The sequence below is a fragment of the Danio aesculapii genome, chromosome 5 (assembly GCF_903798145.1).
Source record: "Danio aesculapii chromosome 5, fDanAes4.1, whole genome shotgun sequence".
NCBI classification, from domain to species: domain Eukaryota; kingdom Metazoa; phylum Chordata; class Actinopteri; order Cypriniformes; family Danionidae; genus Danio; species Danio aesculapii.
Genome location: NC_079439.1, coordinates 2,578,919 through 2,593,486, shown reverse-complemented (window position 1 = coordinate 2,593,486; position 14,568 = coordinate 2,578,919). Strand labels below are relative to the sequence as shown.

The 14,568-nt window shown below is 37.6% G+C and overlaps 1 protein-coding gene across 1 annotated transcript in view; it reads right to left on the bottom strand.

Annotated features, from left to right (window-relative positions):
- Nucleotides 1-4,401: 4,401 nt before the first annotated feature.
- The window catches only part of vkorc1l1 (vitamin K epoxide reductase complex, subunit 1-like 1), a 43,184-nt gene continuing 33,017 nt past the window's right edge, over nt 4,402-14,568 (bottom strand). The window contains exon 3 of the mRNA XM_056457225.1: nt 4,402-4,813. Coding sequence (XP_056313200.1) covers nt 4,587-4,813 — 227 coding nt within the window. The 3' untranslated portion in view covers nt 4,402-4,586. The remainder of the gene's footprint in view (nt 4,814-14,568) is intronic.

Genomic DNA, 14,568 nt, shown 5'->3' with positions numbered 1-14,568 from the left:
ATGTTATTTTATTAACTTAAAGATTCCAACAAATGCATTGCTCTTTAGATCATGTTAGTTAATGCATTAACCAATGCTAACTAATGAAACCCAGAATTGTAAACTTCATTAAACAACACCTTAAAGCGACCCGAAAATGAAATCACAATTAAAGACACAGTTGAAGTCAGAATTATTAGCCCCCCTGTTTATTTTTCCCCACATTTCTGTTTATCTTTGCTATGATGATAGTAAATAATATTAGACTAGACACTTCTATACAGCTTAAAGTGACATTTAAAGGCTTAACTAGGTTAATTAGGTTAACTAGGCAAGTTAGGGTAATTAGGAAAGTTATTGTATAACGATGGTTTGTTCTGGAGACTATCGAAAAAAATAGCTTAAAGGGGCTAATAATATTGACCTTAAAATGGCTTTTAAATAATTAAAAACAGCTTTCATTCTAGCCGAAATAAAACAAATAAGACTTTCTCCAGAAGAAAAAATATTATCAGACATACTGTGAAAATTTACTTGCTCTATTAAACATAATTTGGGAAATATATATAAAAAAGGGGTGCTAATAATTCTGAATTCAACTGTATACTGAAAAAACATTGGCTTCCATAGTATTTTTTCCCAACATTTTGCAGAATATCCAGTTGTGTGTTCAACAGAAGTAAATAATTCATTAACATTTATAACAACTTAGCTGCAAGTGAATAGTGAGAATCATTTTTCATGTTTGCTGGTAAACTGTGCCAATAAATTAAGTTCAGACATTAAAATCCAAAACTTGAAGAAGCTACAAACTCTTTGACATGTTCCCATATTTTTAAGCAAACGTTACTAATAAAGGTTAACCAATGCAGTTTGCTTCAATAGTATCTGGATGCAGCCCTGATGATGCCAGCTGAGACTGCATCTCTCGGTGATGCAATGTCAGACACAATGCACTCAATGGAGCTAGTGACATCACTGTGAGGGGTGGGGTTAGATGAACGCATTAAAAAGCATTGGATGCAGCTCAGATTGCATTGCACCAGGTCTGCATCCAGACCCCTCTCGTTTACTTGGGAAATGAATTGGAAATAATTTAAGAATCTTGCCGGTTTTCATGTCATAATTACAGTAATTCCAACAGGACCCAAATGCAGCATCAGATCCAGACCTCATTCAGGGGGCTGTTTACACTCGGTCACTTCATGCATTTTTATCTGAATGAACAGCGATTTGATTTTGAAATAGACAGGTGTAAATGTCTTCCAAAATGCATTTAAGATATAAAAATTCACTCAATCCACTTCAGGACGAAGCTGAACAGGTCTGCATGCATATCTATAAACCACATTAGAGATGCACAGCATCGATATCGCAATATGTGCATCTGCAAGTCACATCGCAGGATCTGCAATGTTGAATTTGGATTATATATGACCAGCAGCCGCAGTTCAGAACATGGAGTTATTGGAGATTTATACTATAATGGAGCAAAAGTTTATCATTTGCATATTTTTTTAATTCCTATGACTGTAAATAAAAAAAAATGTATTAAATTATGTATACAACGAAGACTATGCAGTGCGATTTTACATGTGACTGTTTCATTTCTGTGCATGAATTCCTACCAAACAGCTAATTAGGTCATAGAGTGAAATTGTATTCTTATAACTATATATAATTGCAGAAAAAATAAATCACAATGTCTGATTTTCCCAATATCGTGCAGCCCTAAACCACATTTGTAAATTTTAATCCTCCCCAAAATAATTAATAAATAAAAATAAAAACATAGTGCACGTGTTATGGGCTGTTGTATACGAGCGTCAGATATACAAGCACATAAGCAACGGAAGAGAGCTAAATGACAGCTTGACAAGATAGCTGTTTTATTTTTTACATTTGTTTCATTTGATTTTAATTGTTTAGTTTTGTTTTATGTTGACTGTGAAATTCTGAAATTAAATTGCTAAATGTATATCAGATGGCAGCATCTACAACAGAGGCGCAGCCTGTGAAACGAGAGGAGTAATAATGGAATCAATATACAGTTTGGGTCATTTAACAAAGGCATATTTTGTTTTGTTTTTTGGGAAAGTACACACAGGGTGGCACGGTGGCTCAGTGGTTAGCACTGTGGCGTCACAGCATGAAGGTCGCTGGTTCGAGTCTCAGCTGGGCCAGTCGGCATTTCTATGTGGAGTTTGCATGTTCTCCCCGTGTTGGTGTGGGTTTCCTCGGGGTGCTCTGGTTTCTCCAACAGTATAGGGGAATTGATTAGTTAAATTGGCTGTAGTGTATGAGTGTGTGCGTGAATTAGTGTGTATGGGTGTTTCCCAGTACTTGGTTGCGGCTGGAAGGGCATCCGCTGTAAAACTTATGCTGGAATATTTGGCGGTTCATTATGCTGTGGCGACCCCTGATATACAAGGGACTAAGCCTAAGGAAAATGAATGAAGGAATGTTATACACAAATGAAAGCATTTACAGTACTGAATGATGTCTTGCACGTATCTGTATGACAAAAGTAGATAAATTAAAGGTATTCATTAGCCAATAATGACAGTAACCCCAGAGCCTGCTTTCGTGTGCTTCTAATGTTTTAGAGCGTGCATTTAAAATTATTTCAATGGCAAATAGGATATATAACCTAATTCCTGAATATAATAACAGTCAATAAATAAAATGCATTATATTTGATGCTTTAGTTCAGGGGTCACCAAACTTGTTCCTGGAGGGCCGGTGTCCTGCAGATTTTAGCTCCAACCCTAATTAAACACACCTGAACAAGCTAATCAAGGTCTTACTAGGTATACTTGAAACACCCAGGCAGGTGTGTTGAGGTAAGTTGGAGCTAAACCCTGGAGGGACACCGGCCCTCCAGGACCGAGATTGGTGACCCCTGCTTTAGTTAATGAATCCTAATTAAATTTGCATAATAGCGCTGGAATGGAATCACATCCGTTTTGTTTGATTTGGGACTTGTGGAGCTGCGCATTGACGGATTTGCTCTTCAGTTGGTGCGTCCCAAATCGCATACTTATGCACTATTCTGCGCCATTTTGTAGTATAAGTAGTGCGTTCACACTCAAAACTCTAAAAATATTAAGTGCACTTTAATTACCCGGATGATGCACTCATTCAACCACTAAAATGAAGTGTAATGATGGACACTTCACACACTCAACTGCTTTGCTCACGTAGCGGAAGGGGCAGAGCTATCGGGCTATGTTGGATAACTTGATTTATTTTGGATTGCGAAAGCAAAATTCTCCGAGAGTGATTATAGCGCCTCCTGATGGTCAATGTGGTTATATAGCAGGTATTATTTGGTACATTTATTTCACTAATTTGGCAACCGTCAAACATCATCAGGGAAACGGTTTGGAATTTCCCCTCAGTAAAATTAACAGTGTTCCATTTGGGATGACACTACTTATACAGCATATACTGTGCTATTGAGTGTGCGAGTGCATAGTGTGCCATTTGAGACGCAGCTAGTGTTTGGACTTTCAGCAGTGAACATTAAACCACACTGAACTGAAGCTCTGAAATCTGGACTTTACTAGAACTTCTGTGTTAAGCGGCTTTGACACAATCTACATTGTAAAAGCGCTCGAGAAATAAAGACGAATTGAATGCAGACGCATTCTTGTGATCAAATATAAATAGATCCATTTTTAGAAATGAGATAATTATCTGATCTAAAAACAAATGCATGAAGTGAGCAGGTGTAAACAGCATAAACACTTCAACACTTGCACCAAAACCACCAGACTCCTGTGGAAAGCACTCATTGGAAGTGACGGTAGATTGGGACTTTTTTTAATGTTTCAACGGTAAAACACAAACTAGTCTGGAATATTGCTTTGCGGCAGCTATTTACAGAACTGCAAAACAAACCAACAAATAATAATAAAAAAAGTAGTCACAGACGAATCAGATCTACACACACACACACATTCACATACAGCTCACGTTCTTACGCGTTTCATGAGTGGTCCTCTTCCAAAACAACAACAATAATAATAATAAAAAATATCTGTAAACATAAAACAAAAATTACACTTTATTTGCCGTTTTTCAGTGAAAGCAATCCGCTGTTTTTCTTTTAGTGGAATCATCTGAGCGTTATGATCAATATAAACCCTTAAATTCAGTCCTGCTGGAATCAGCTCCTCCTGAAGAGCAGCCAGTGGATTCAAGTACACTTGTTTCCTCCATTATTTTATATTCCTTATGGGGGGAAAAAAAAACACCCTCTTTGAGTTTCGCAAGTGCTTTCTGACAATCAAGAAGCACAAACTCCTCTGGAAACGGAAAGAAAAAAAAACAATGTGTGTTTCCGATCCTTTCCTCACGCAACGCATTAAACCTGTGATCTGTGGCCCCTAAACTGATCTCTTTTTGTTTAGTTTATACACACACACACACACACTCACACACACATATACACACACACACAACAGAATGAACATTTGTTTTGGAAGCAAGGTCTCCTGGTGGCAAGTCACAAAATATTTTCAGAGGTCACGTTATCTTTTTTTCCCTCCCATGTGTTGGATGATTTGTTATCCTTCTATACTTCCGCTGGGGTTGTTGCGAGTCTAGTCCCGCTTGTCTTGGAGCTGCTGCTTCCAGGCCTCGTTCAAGTAAACCAGTCGCTTGTAGTTGAGCACAAACAGGATGAAGTTCAGTGCGTATGTGGTGATGCAGATGACGCAGAAGTCCTTCAGGACGAAGTAGAGGATGTAGCCCAGGTATAGCGAGCCCATCACTGACGCGATGGATGTGGTCATGAGAATCAGAGCAGCCATCGCACTGGCCGTCAAACCTGTACACACATATACACACACACATGCACAGTTAATGCACTGAAGAAACAATAACAGTACTGCCGACGCTACAGCTCACAGATGCTAATACTGCATCAATGCACATGATAGTATGCGTGCTTCTGACATGATAGTATGCATGCAGTATTAAAAAAAATGATTCTGTAGTCTTAAAAGAAGCAAGAAATAAATAAAATTCAATGTCTAAATGATAAGTTTTCAGTCCTGACCTGTGTGGAGACCTGGGGACAAAAAAAATGAATGGTCTTTAATGAAGGCTACAATGGGATCCCGATAGAAATGCAGCAAAAACCGGTCATATTTACATGTTTAAAGCTACGAATATTTGGATCACATTGCAACAGAACAGCACCGAGATCTGATCACAAAATGTCAACTGTGGGCACTTGCGATCCATTACACTAGGGATGTCCAGATCCGATCACATGACCGGAAATCGGGCCTGATCCTGCAGTTTCAGACTCGATCGGAATTGGATGTTACCTCCCGATCAGGACTTGAATCTATATATGTATAGTATATATATTCTCATCATTTTTAACATCTATGGTTATGCGGTGGCACAGAGTTAGACCTCTTTCTTGACTTCACACAGAAACATCAACGTGTGACATCACTTTGTTGCAGAGATGCTATTAGTTAAACGCAGGTAAAGTAGAATCCGGAGGCAGCATGAAGCGGACAGCACGAGTATGTCTGCAGCCTGGACGCATTATAAAGTTGAGGACGACAACATTGCCATAGCAAACTGTGAGATATGTTGAGATTGCAAGAGGTGGAAAGGAAAAATCAACAATTAACACAACAAACAAACAAACACAGTTGTTGAATGTAAAATTAAGGTGAATTAAATAAAAAATAAGGAACATCCTGGATCTGTTTCTTTGCTCTTCTTTATTATGTATTATAAAAGTATCGGATCGGATTTCGGTATCGGCAGATACTCAAATTCAAATGACTCTGACCCGAGGGCAAAATAAAAACCTGATCAAACACACACACACAGTTAATGCACTGAAGAAACAACACAAACAACAGTAAACAGCTAAAACTGCATATGCATCAATGCACTTCTGACATGATAGTATGCATGCAACGGCGTAAAGCTGAGAAGATAAAAGTGATTCTGTAGTTTTAAAAGAAACAAGAAAAAACTTAATAAAACTCAATGTCTCGTGAACCAACTGAGAATCATAGAAGACATTGCACTGGCCATCAAACCTGTTTAAATACACACACAGTTAATGCACAGAAGAAACAATAAGAGTACTGCTGTAGCTAGAGCTCACTAATGCTAAAACTGCATCAATATAATGCATAGGCATCTGACATAACAGTATGCATGCAGTGGCATAAAGCTATTCTGTAGTAAATTAAAAAAAAAGCAAGAAATAACTCTGTATATAGGGACACTGGAGCGTTTTAAAGTCACATGGATCAGCTGGTCTGTTTATGAGCTGACCTATGAGTAGGGTCAGACAGAATCTGCGTGCATTTTTTGCTATTGCTGCGCAGTATTTTGTAAACAATCTGCGGATTTATGCGAAATTAGAACTAAAACTAAAAACTTAATCCATGAAATAAAAACATTATACATTTTTATTTAATGTTTACAGTGCAAATCCAGTAAGATCCACTTATTTGGTAAACCAAGCAAGTCTCTCATATAATATCTCTACTATAGCAGTGTTTCCCAAGCCTGTTCCTGGAGGCACACCAACAGAACATATTTCGGATTTTTCACCTATCTCGCCCATTCACTTCAGGTTCTGGAGTCTCTTCTAATGTTCTGATGAGTTGATTCAGGTGTGTTGGATTAGGGAGAGCTTGAAAATGTGTACTAATGGTGTGGCTTCAGGAACAGGGTTGGGAAACACTGTACTATAAGACAGAAAATATCACTGTACACACTGTATTGTAAATAATTCATTTGAACATTTTAATATTACTATATCACAATAATATTATTGAAATTAATATAAAAACTGAATAAATATATATTGACATTTACACAAGTAAATAAATAGACTCGATGCGCAAATATAGACTCAAAAATCTGTGCGTGCATATTCTATGTGCCCTACTTATGAGTGATTCACGACTTTAAAATGCTCCAGTGTCCCTGTATCTGTGTTTACACTCTGAGTTCAGTGAACTGATGACCTTCATGGCCAATCACAGTCATTTCTGTTGAGCATGTGAACACAATTGCAAATCAGCGCTGTTTAAGAACACGCTCAACACACATGCACCGATTGGTACCGAACTCCAGTATCATGACAACACTACACTACTTACAAGTACATAAAATTTCCATTCTCTTAATTTGTAGTTTATTACTGTTTTCCTCTATAAATCACAATGAAATCCAGACATTCCTAGTGCATAGCAAGCAAATTAGGGATGCACTGATATGGATTTTTGGGCCGATATCGGTAACTTTTCAGATTTGGGCCGATAACAGATATACTATAGCCGATAAATATAAATATAAACTGATTTTATATTTAAAACTTCATTAAAGTCTGAACTAATCTGAAAGCAAAATAAAACTATCTAAAATTGCACGGTAATTATATAGACCTATATTCATGATTTCACATAAATTAGCATGCCAAAAATAAATAATTTCCATTTCTTAATTGAAAATAAACATAAAAATAAACGGTTAAATAACAAAACGGGATTTAATTAAGAAACAAGTTAAATAATTATATTTTAATTAAAATGAAAACAAACATGAAAGAACTAAAAACTGAAACCAGCTCAAATGTTCTTGAATAAAACGTGTTAGAGTAATGTACAATTGTTAGTCGCTGGGTCATCTGACACTTATTACCACACTCCTGCAAGATTCTCTCATGCTTACACTAAAAAGGTCTCTTTCATTTATTCACATGTAATATTTTTCCTGAGGCAATTTAAACCATACATGATGATTCTCTATTAAACGTACCTACAATGATAAGGAATATGATTATTTACGGAGTTATTATCACATAATCTATTGGCTTAAAGACGACTGTAATATTAAAAATAGCATATATCGGCCGATATCGATATGGCCACCGATATATTGTGCATCCCTAAAGAAAATCCAAGCCAAATTTACTTGATCTCAGACTTGACATCTGACCCAAATCAATTGACTCAACAAGAGGGCGTGTCTAAGTGAGGGGTGGAGCCTGTCAGCAGTTTGTCCTTTCCCCTACTGATCACTCACTCGACCTTTTCAGAAAAAGGAACGTTTCTCCAGAACAGAGGGTATTCAACACACACAAACACAGGCACAGTCTTGCTATTCATAGTCATGAAATTTCATTAGGGCAAAGCAGGACGAACAGATCATACAGGGACACTGGAGCATTTTAAAGTCACATCAATCAGCTGGTTTGTCTATAAGCTGACATACGAGTGATCCCCTGATGAATCGACTGATTTTCACTGCTTTAAAATGCTCCAGTGTCCCTGTATCTGTGGTTAAACTTAGTAAACAGCGGTGAGTTTGGTGAACTGATGACCTTTCATGGCCAATCACAGTCATTTCTGTTGAGCACGTGAACACAATGGCAAATCAGCGCTGTTTAAGAACGCGCTCAAATGTTCTGATGTACCGATTGGTACCAGTATCATGACAACACTAAACTACTAAAGTACATACAATTTCTATTCTTCCATTTTTCTATAAAATCTCCTCTAAAATCCAGACCTTGCTAGTGCACATCGCAAGAAAATCCAAGCCAAAACTTGACCTTTGCACCAAATCAATAGAATCAACAAGTGGGCGTGTCTTTAAGTCAGGGGGCGGTACCTGTTTGCAGCTTGACCCTTCCCCTACTGATCACTCACTCGACCTTTTCAGAAAAGGGACCGTTTTTCCAGAACAGAGGGCATTCAACACACACACACACACACACATAGGCACAGTCTTGCTATTCATAGTCATGAAATTTCATTAGGGCAAAGCAGGACAAACAGATCACACAAACATAACGCCGCAGACAAGGACAGGCAATTTCAGACTCGCGCCTGAGATCAGAGTCATGCAGATAAATCACATCGGGGAGAGATTTCAGGAATTAAAAACAGCTTCAAGTGTCTGTTGGTTCAAGGACAGACGTGAGGGATTCTCTCCAAAAACCTACGCACTGACTTAAGGACACACAAACCAACCAGTCTTTATCTTTAACTACTTTTGATCAACGTATCAGGCCGTGCCCTAAAACACACTTGGAGCCAATCAGGAACAAGGGGTGTGTCTAGTATCAACAGATATGTAGATATTCAAAAGGGGCGTGGCCATGTGGTGTTTTGAGCATGTTTGTTTGGGTGCTGTCAAAATATTAACACTATATGGCCAAGTTTAATTTACAAGCATTTCATTATTTCATTTCATAAAAACTATAGTTAAAAACATACAAAATATAAAAGAAAATAACTGATAGACTTTAAAAACGGTTTAGTTTAACGTGAAATGATGTGTAATCAGAATATAAAGAGGAATTAATATTTCAATAGCACTAAAAATGGCAACATTGGTGTAGGGCTGCAAACTTTAGATGAGTTCGGAGAGAAAAAACGAGCGAAGGTAACGTTAGAGGAAAGATACATGGCGGGGAAGGGGGCAACAGCAGGGTAAATGACTACAGAATCCTGCTTTTGATCCGTTTTGAAGCGAGGAACGTAAAGGTATTTACTTGTTATCCAGCTTGACAAGTGTGACGTGAAAACTTCAAACTGAGCTTTGGCGCATTGGCTGGCGCTGAGCCAGAGAAAGACGTGTCATATCATCACAATTATGCAGTGTTTTTTACCACCCAATGCTGATTTTATGTTTTAGACATGTAAATACACACAAGTACTAGTAAAACAATCCATTTAGAGTTTGTAAAACACACAAGAAAGTCTATGGAAATCCATTCAAATATAATTTGCCAGTGTGTTTTATTCATATCAGACACACGTAGTGAAAGTAACGATAGAGTTCAGGCTATTCTTCTCCCAGCAGGCCAGCCACTTGCCTGCATGCATGCATATTGGGAGTACCTGGTGAATTAACATGCTGAATCCTGCGTGTTCTGCTTTTATAAATGAGTAAAACATTGCGACGCCCATCTCACGTTATAGATCACAATAATTTATGTCTTTTAAACAACAAAAACACTCACTTACATTTATGTGAATAGGAATATTAAGGAATTGATGACATGATGAGCAAGTGTGGGAGTATTTTGTATTAAAACTTAAAAGCATAATAAAAGGGATACAGCAATGACGGTATAAGGGATACATCTGTCATACAGCGCTATTGTGACTACGGTGTGTCACGTGACAAACATGACGCATCGCCACGAAAACATTAAGGATGAGCGTTCTAAAATAATGATCACCTAACAAAACTCACTCCCGGGGTCAGAGCGAATCTGATAAACTCACCAGTGAAAGGGTTAATAACAGTAGTAAAGCAGCGGTGGTGGAGTTACTGTGCACCTTGCATTGCAAGACTAAAGACGCGCTTTTATTCACTCGCCGTCGTCATGTATAGCTACACTGCAAATAAAGCTTGTCTTACTTATTCATTTGGTCTCGCTTCCAAAAAATATCTGAAAAATCTTAAATCAAAAACAGACAAGAGAAATAGCAGGAGAAAATTAAGTGATGCTTAACTTCTGTTTGAGATTATATCTCATTAAGATTTATTTTCTTAATCCTTGGCAAATAATTTAGCTTGTTTTAAGCAATCGATCACTTAATTTTGAGGTGCTTTTTCAGAAAACAAGACATAATTTCTTATGCTAATCCATGTGTCTAGTACAGGGATGGTCAAACTCTATCCCGGAGGGCCGGTGTCCCTGCATAGTTTTGCACCAACCCTAATCAAACACACCTGCTTGTAGCTTTCTAGTGATCTTGAAGACACTAATTAGGGTGTTCAGGTGTGTTTGATTAGTGTTGGAGCAAAACTCTGCAGGGACACCGGCCCTCGAGGATCGAGTTTGCCCATGCCTGAACTAGTATGTGTCTTCATTTAGGATTTTTTTAGATATTTGATTGAAAACAGGACAAAACTGGACAAAACAAGTCTTTTATTTTGTTATTATTATTATTATTATTTTGCTATTATTATTATTATTATTATTATTATTACAGCTCAGGGATGTTCAAGGAGCAACATGTTTGTGCACTTTCTGTTTTTGAATAAAGGGTTGGAAATGAATGCTTTTTTTTTTTTTTTTATCCGATTAACCGAAAAAATCATTGACCGATTAATCAATTATTAAAATAATCATTAGTTGCAGGACTGCGTTGGTGCATACAATCATAATACACAGAAATAAAACTATAAGATTTGGAGTACATTATAAGAAGAAATAAAACTACAATTTTGGTTTATGTAATGAGAATATATGGCCCGTTTCCACTGAGTGGTACGGTACGGTATGGTACGCTTTTATGGCCGTTTCCACTGTCAAATAGTGTACCTAACTGAACCGTCCGGTACCACTTTTTCGGCACCCTTTCGAAAGGGTACCAAACACGAGAAAGGGTACCAAAAGGCGGAGCCACACGCACATCTGAACGCTATTGGTTTACAGAGATAGGTCATTCGCTTGCGCAACAAGCCAGAATGAAAACAAAAACCCGCCATGTTTGAAATACACAGCCGACGAGTCAAGAGATTACAGCGGAATTATAAATACATATAATAACGAGCCATGGTCGATCTGGGCTCAAACAAACCTTGTCGTCGTCTGGATGAACAGCCACAAATCCAAGAAGAAGAGCAGATTTACCCTGTTCCCCGTAGTTTTTTACGAGCCAGTCTGAGGCGCGAGCGGTTTCGCTTTCTTGCTAGCGCTCGCGTGCGTCTAACATTATATCTGAAATAACAAACTTCTTGAGCTGATGGTAATAACCTGCGCTTGATTATTGACGTGCTTTTGAAACCCAATCCTGTCAGACACTGACAAACGCGAGAGTGAAGCGCGAAGAAACAAAGGAGAAGCCGGAAAAAAGGAGCAGATTATTTCAGCAAACATGAACAAAATGCCATGATTAACTAACTTATTATCTTCACCTTCTGGACTAATATGAACTCAGAATGACAGAATTACTGTCTAACAGAGGCTACATGTGCTGCTGAAGATTACAGACACAGATGAGAGGTTTACACTGACTGTAGGCTATATTTTGTGTTGTTTTTGAACCTAAATACGGGTGAAATGTCTGCTGTGTGTAGTTCTTCTGTAGTTGGTAACATATCGGAGACTGTAAGAGTCTGTATGTGTTTATATATGTTCATTTATTTAGTTATTTAATATAATTACAGACGTTACAGTAGGCTGTTTCGCACTGTCTTTGATTTGCAGTTATAATCAACTCATGTTCATTGAAAAGTTGGTAATAAACATTTCTACACAAGTATTTGTGTATGAAGCATCTGTGTTGTGAGAAGAGCTTTTCATATGATATGTGAGCGAACCATACAGCTTTATTGTAGACATTTCCTCCAGCTAGAATGACGTCGACTGAAACTTTGTCGTACACTACGCCCACCAAAAGGGTACCCTTGTTAGTGGAAACGCAAGCCTGATAAAGGTGACCCGTACCAAACCGAACCGTACCAGTCAGTGGAAACGAGCCAATAGACATTAATAAAATGTGATGTGGGTGATCAGAATATAGATAGGAATAAAAGTGTGTGTGCGTGGGGGGTGGGGGTTAGAATATATAGAAGAATAGAACTTGATCATGTGTGTGTGTAATCAGATTGTAAATAGAAATAAAACCCTAAAAATTTGGTATGTACAATCAGAATATACAGGAATAAAATATAAGGTTTGGGGTCCACAATCAAAGTATAGAAAGGAATAGGAAATGATTACGTTTGGTTTGGACTGTATAAATACAATGTTTTGCCTAAAACACAACCTTTTGTCCAAAAAATAACCCTTAATAATAACAACTTCAAGGGATAGTTCACCTAAAAATGAAAATTCTGTCATCATTTGCTCACCATACACTTGTTCCTAACAAGTTTGAGTTTCTTCTGTTAAATACAAAGGAAAATATACTGAAGAATTTGGGAAAGCAGCAGCCATTAACTTCAATTAGGGCTGCACGATGTTGGAAAAATCTGACATTGCGATATTATGTTTTTCTGCAATATATATTGCAATATAAATACAATATAACCAAATAACTTTAGTAGCTCTATTTGGAAATAATTAATTGATTAGGATGACTCTGGAGGGGACTGGATCACAAAATTTAATAAACAAATTAAGCAATGATAAATACAACGGATCAAAGACACAAGTGAAATAAAATGTACAACTTTCGTGGGAGTCTTTATAGCTATAATAAAGTGTAAAACAGCTCTCTATAGTCTTCATCATATTAATAACTCCATTAATTCACCCTTCAGTAAAGTTATAAAGTGTCTCGTCCCTGAATGCTCTCCAAAAATGCTCACACAATCACAGGCCTTAAAGACACATGCAAAGGTTTTCTTATGGTTACTCTTTGCAATTGTGGCTCCTGGTGAACTATAATATCACCTCAAGATTACAAATTACATATATATTGATATTTGATAAATTAACTTCAATAGATTTATTCCTAGCTTGTATTGCATTGTCTGCTTTGTGTCCAACAGAGGAAAGAAATTCATAAGTCTATAACCACTTGAGTAAATAACGAAAACTTTAATTTCAGGGTGAACGGTCCCCTTAAATCATGCCCTGATTACCTTGAAAGCACAACAATGTTATCTTAAACTGACACCTTAGTAGGCAGTTCACTAGGTTTTGTAAAAGGTCCATTGAGTAACCGAGCCGACAGCCTTGTCCATTCCTCCACACATCGATAAGCAAATAAAAGAGTAACTGCACAGTAAAATGTAAAGCAGCTTATAGGAAGAGCTAAACGGTTCCACTTTTCCGGCCATCCATCGTTGTGAGAGCGATCTGCACTCTAGCGTTATGCAAATGTGCTGCAATAGTGTGAAGAAAGACTCGACTGTGTCCAGTTTTAGAAGCACAATGAACCTGAGGACAGATCGGCAGAGCCAAACACGCAGAAGAAGAACTGGAGTCAGCAAAGTCCACATGACCGCTGAGGAACGAAGAACTGGGACATTAAGAGGCAGACGTGTGTGCAGGAATGGGTCAGGATGGTGGACTAACCATCCCATAACAGAGTAGACAGTTGATTATTTTTTATTAGCTTAATCCTTGTGTATTGTTCAAACTGACTCCCCTTTGGTTATGTTGGGGGCTGTTTTTGCCCCATTGATTTCCATTATAATCACTTTATTGATTGCTAAGCTGTGACAGCATATAACCATACAGTCTTGATTGTTGGTGGTTTTCCTGGTTGGAAAGGAGGACAATGTGTAATTTTTACTGTTGATCATCAGTTGTCAGCACTGACCCTTTAGATAGGCCTGTGCGAAAGAGTTTCTGGCTTTATATGGAGTTCAGTGGAGTAAAACAGCAGATTACAGTGAGCATGCGTAAATACATTTACTGTGTTTAGTACGTTATAAGAGCTGAGCTGATTTAGATTCTTTCACACAAATCAAGATAAGTGTACAAAGTTTTCTCTCTCTCTGCATGAATATATGCTGTCAAGGCTTTGCAATCAAAAAATGTAATTATAATGGAAGTCAATGGGGCAAAAACAGACATCAACATAATGAAAGTATAGTAAATTTAACACAAAGTGTATT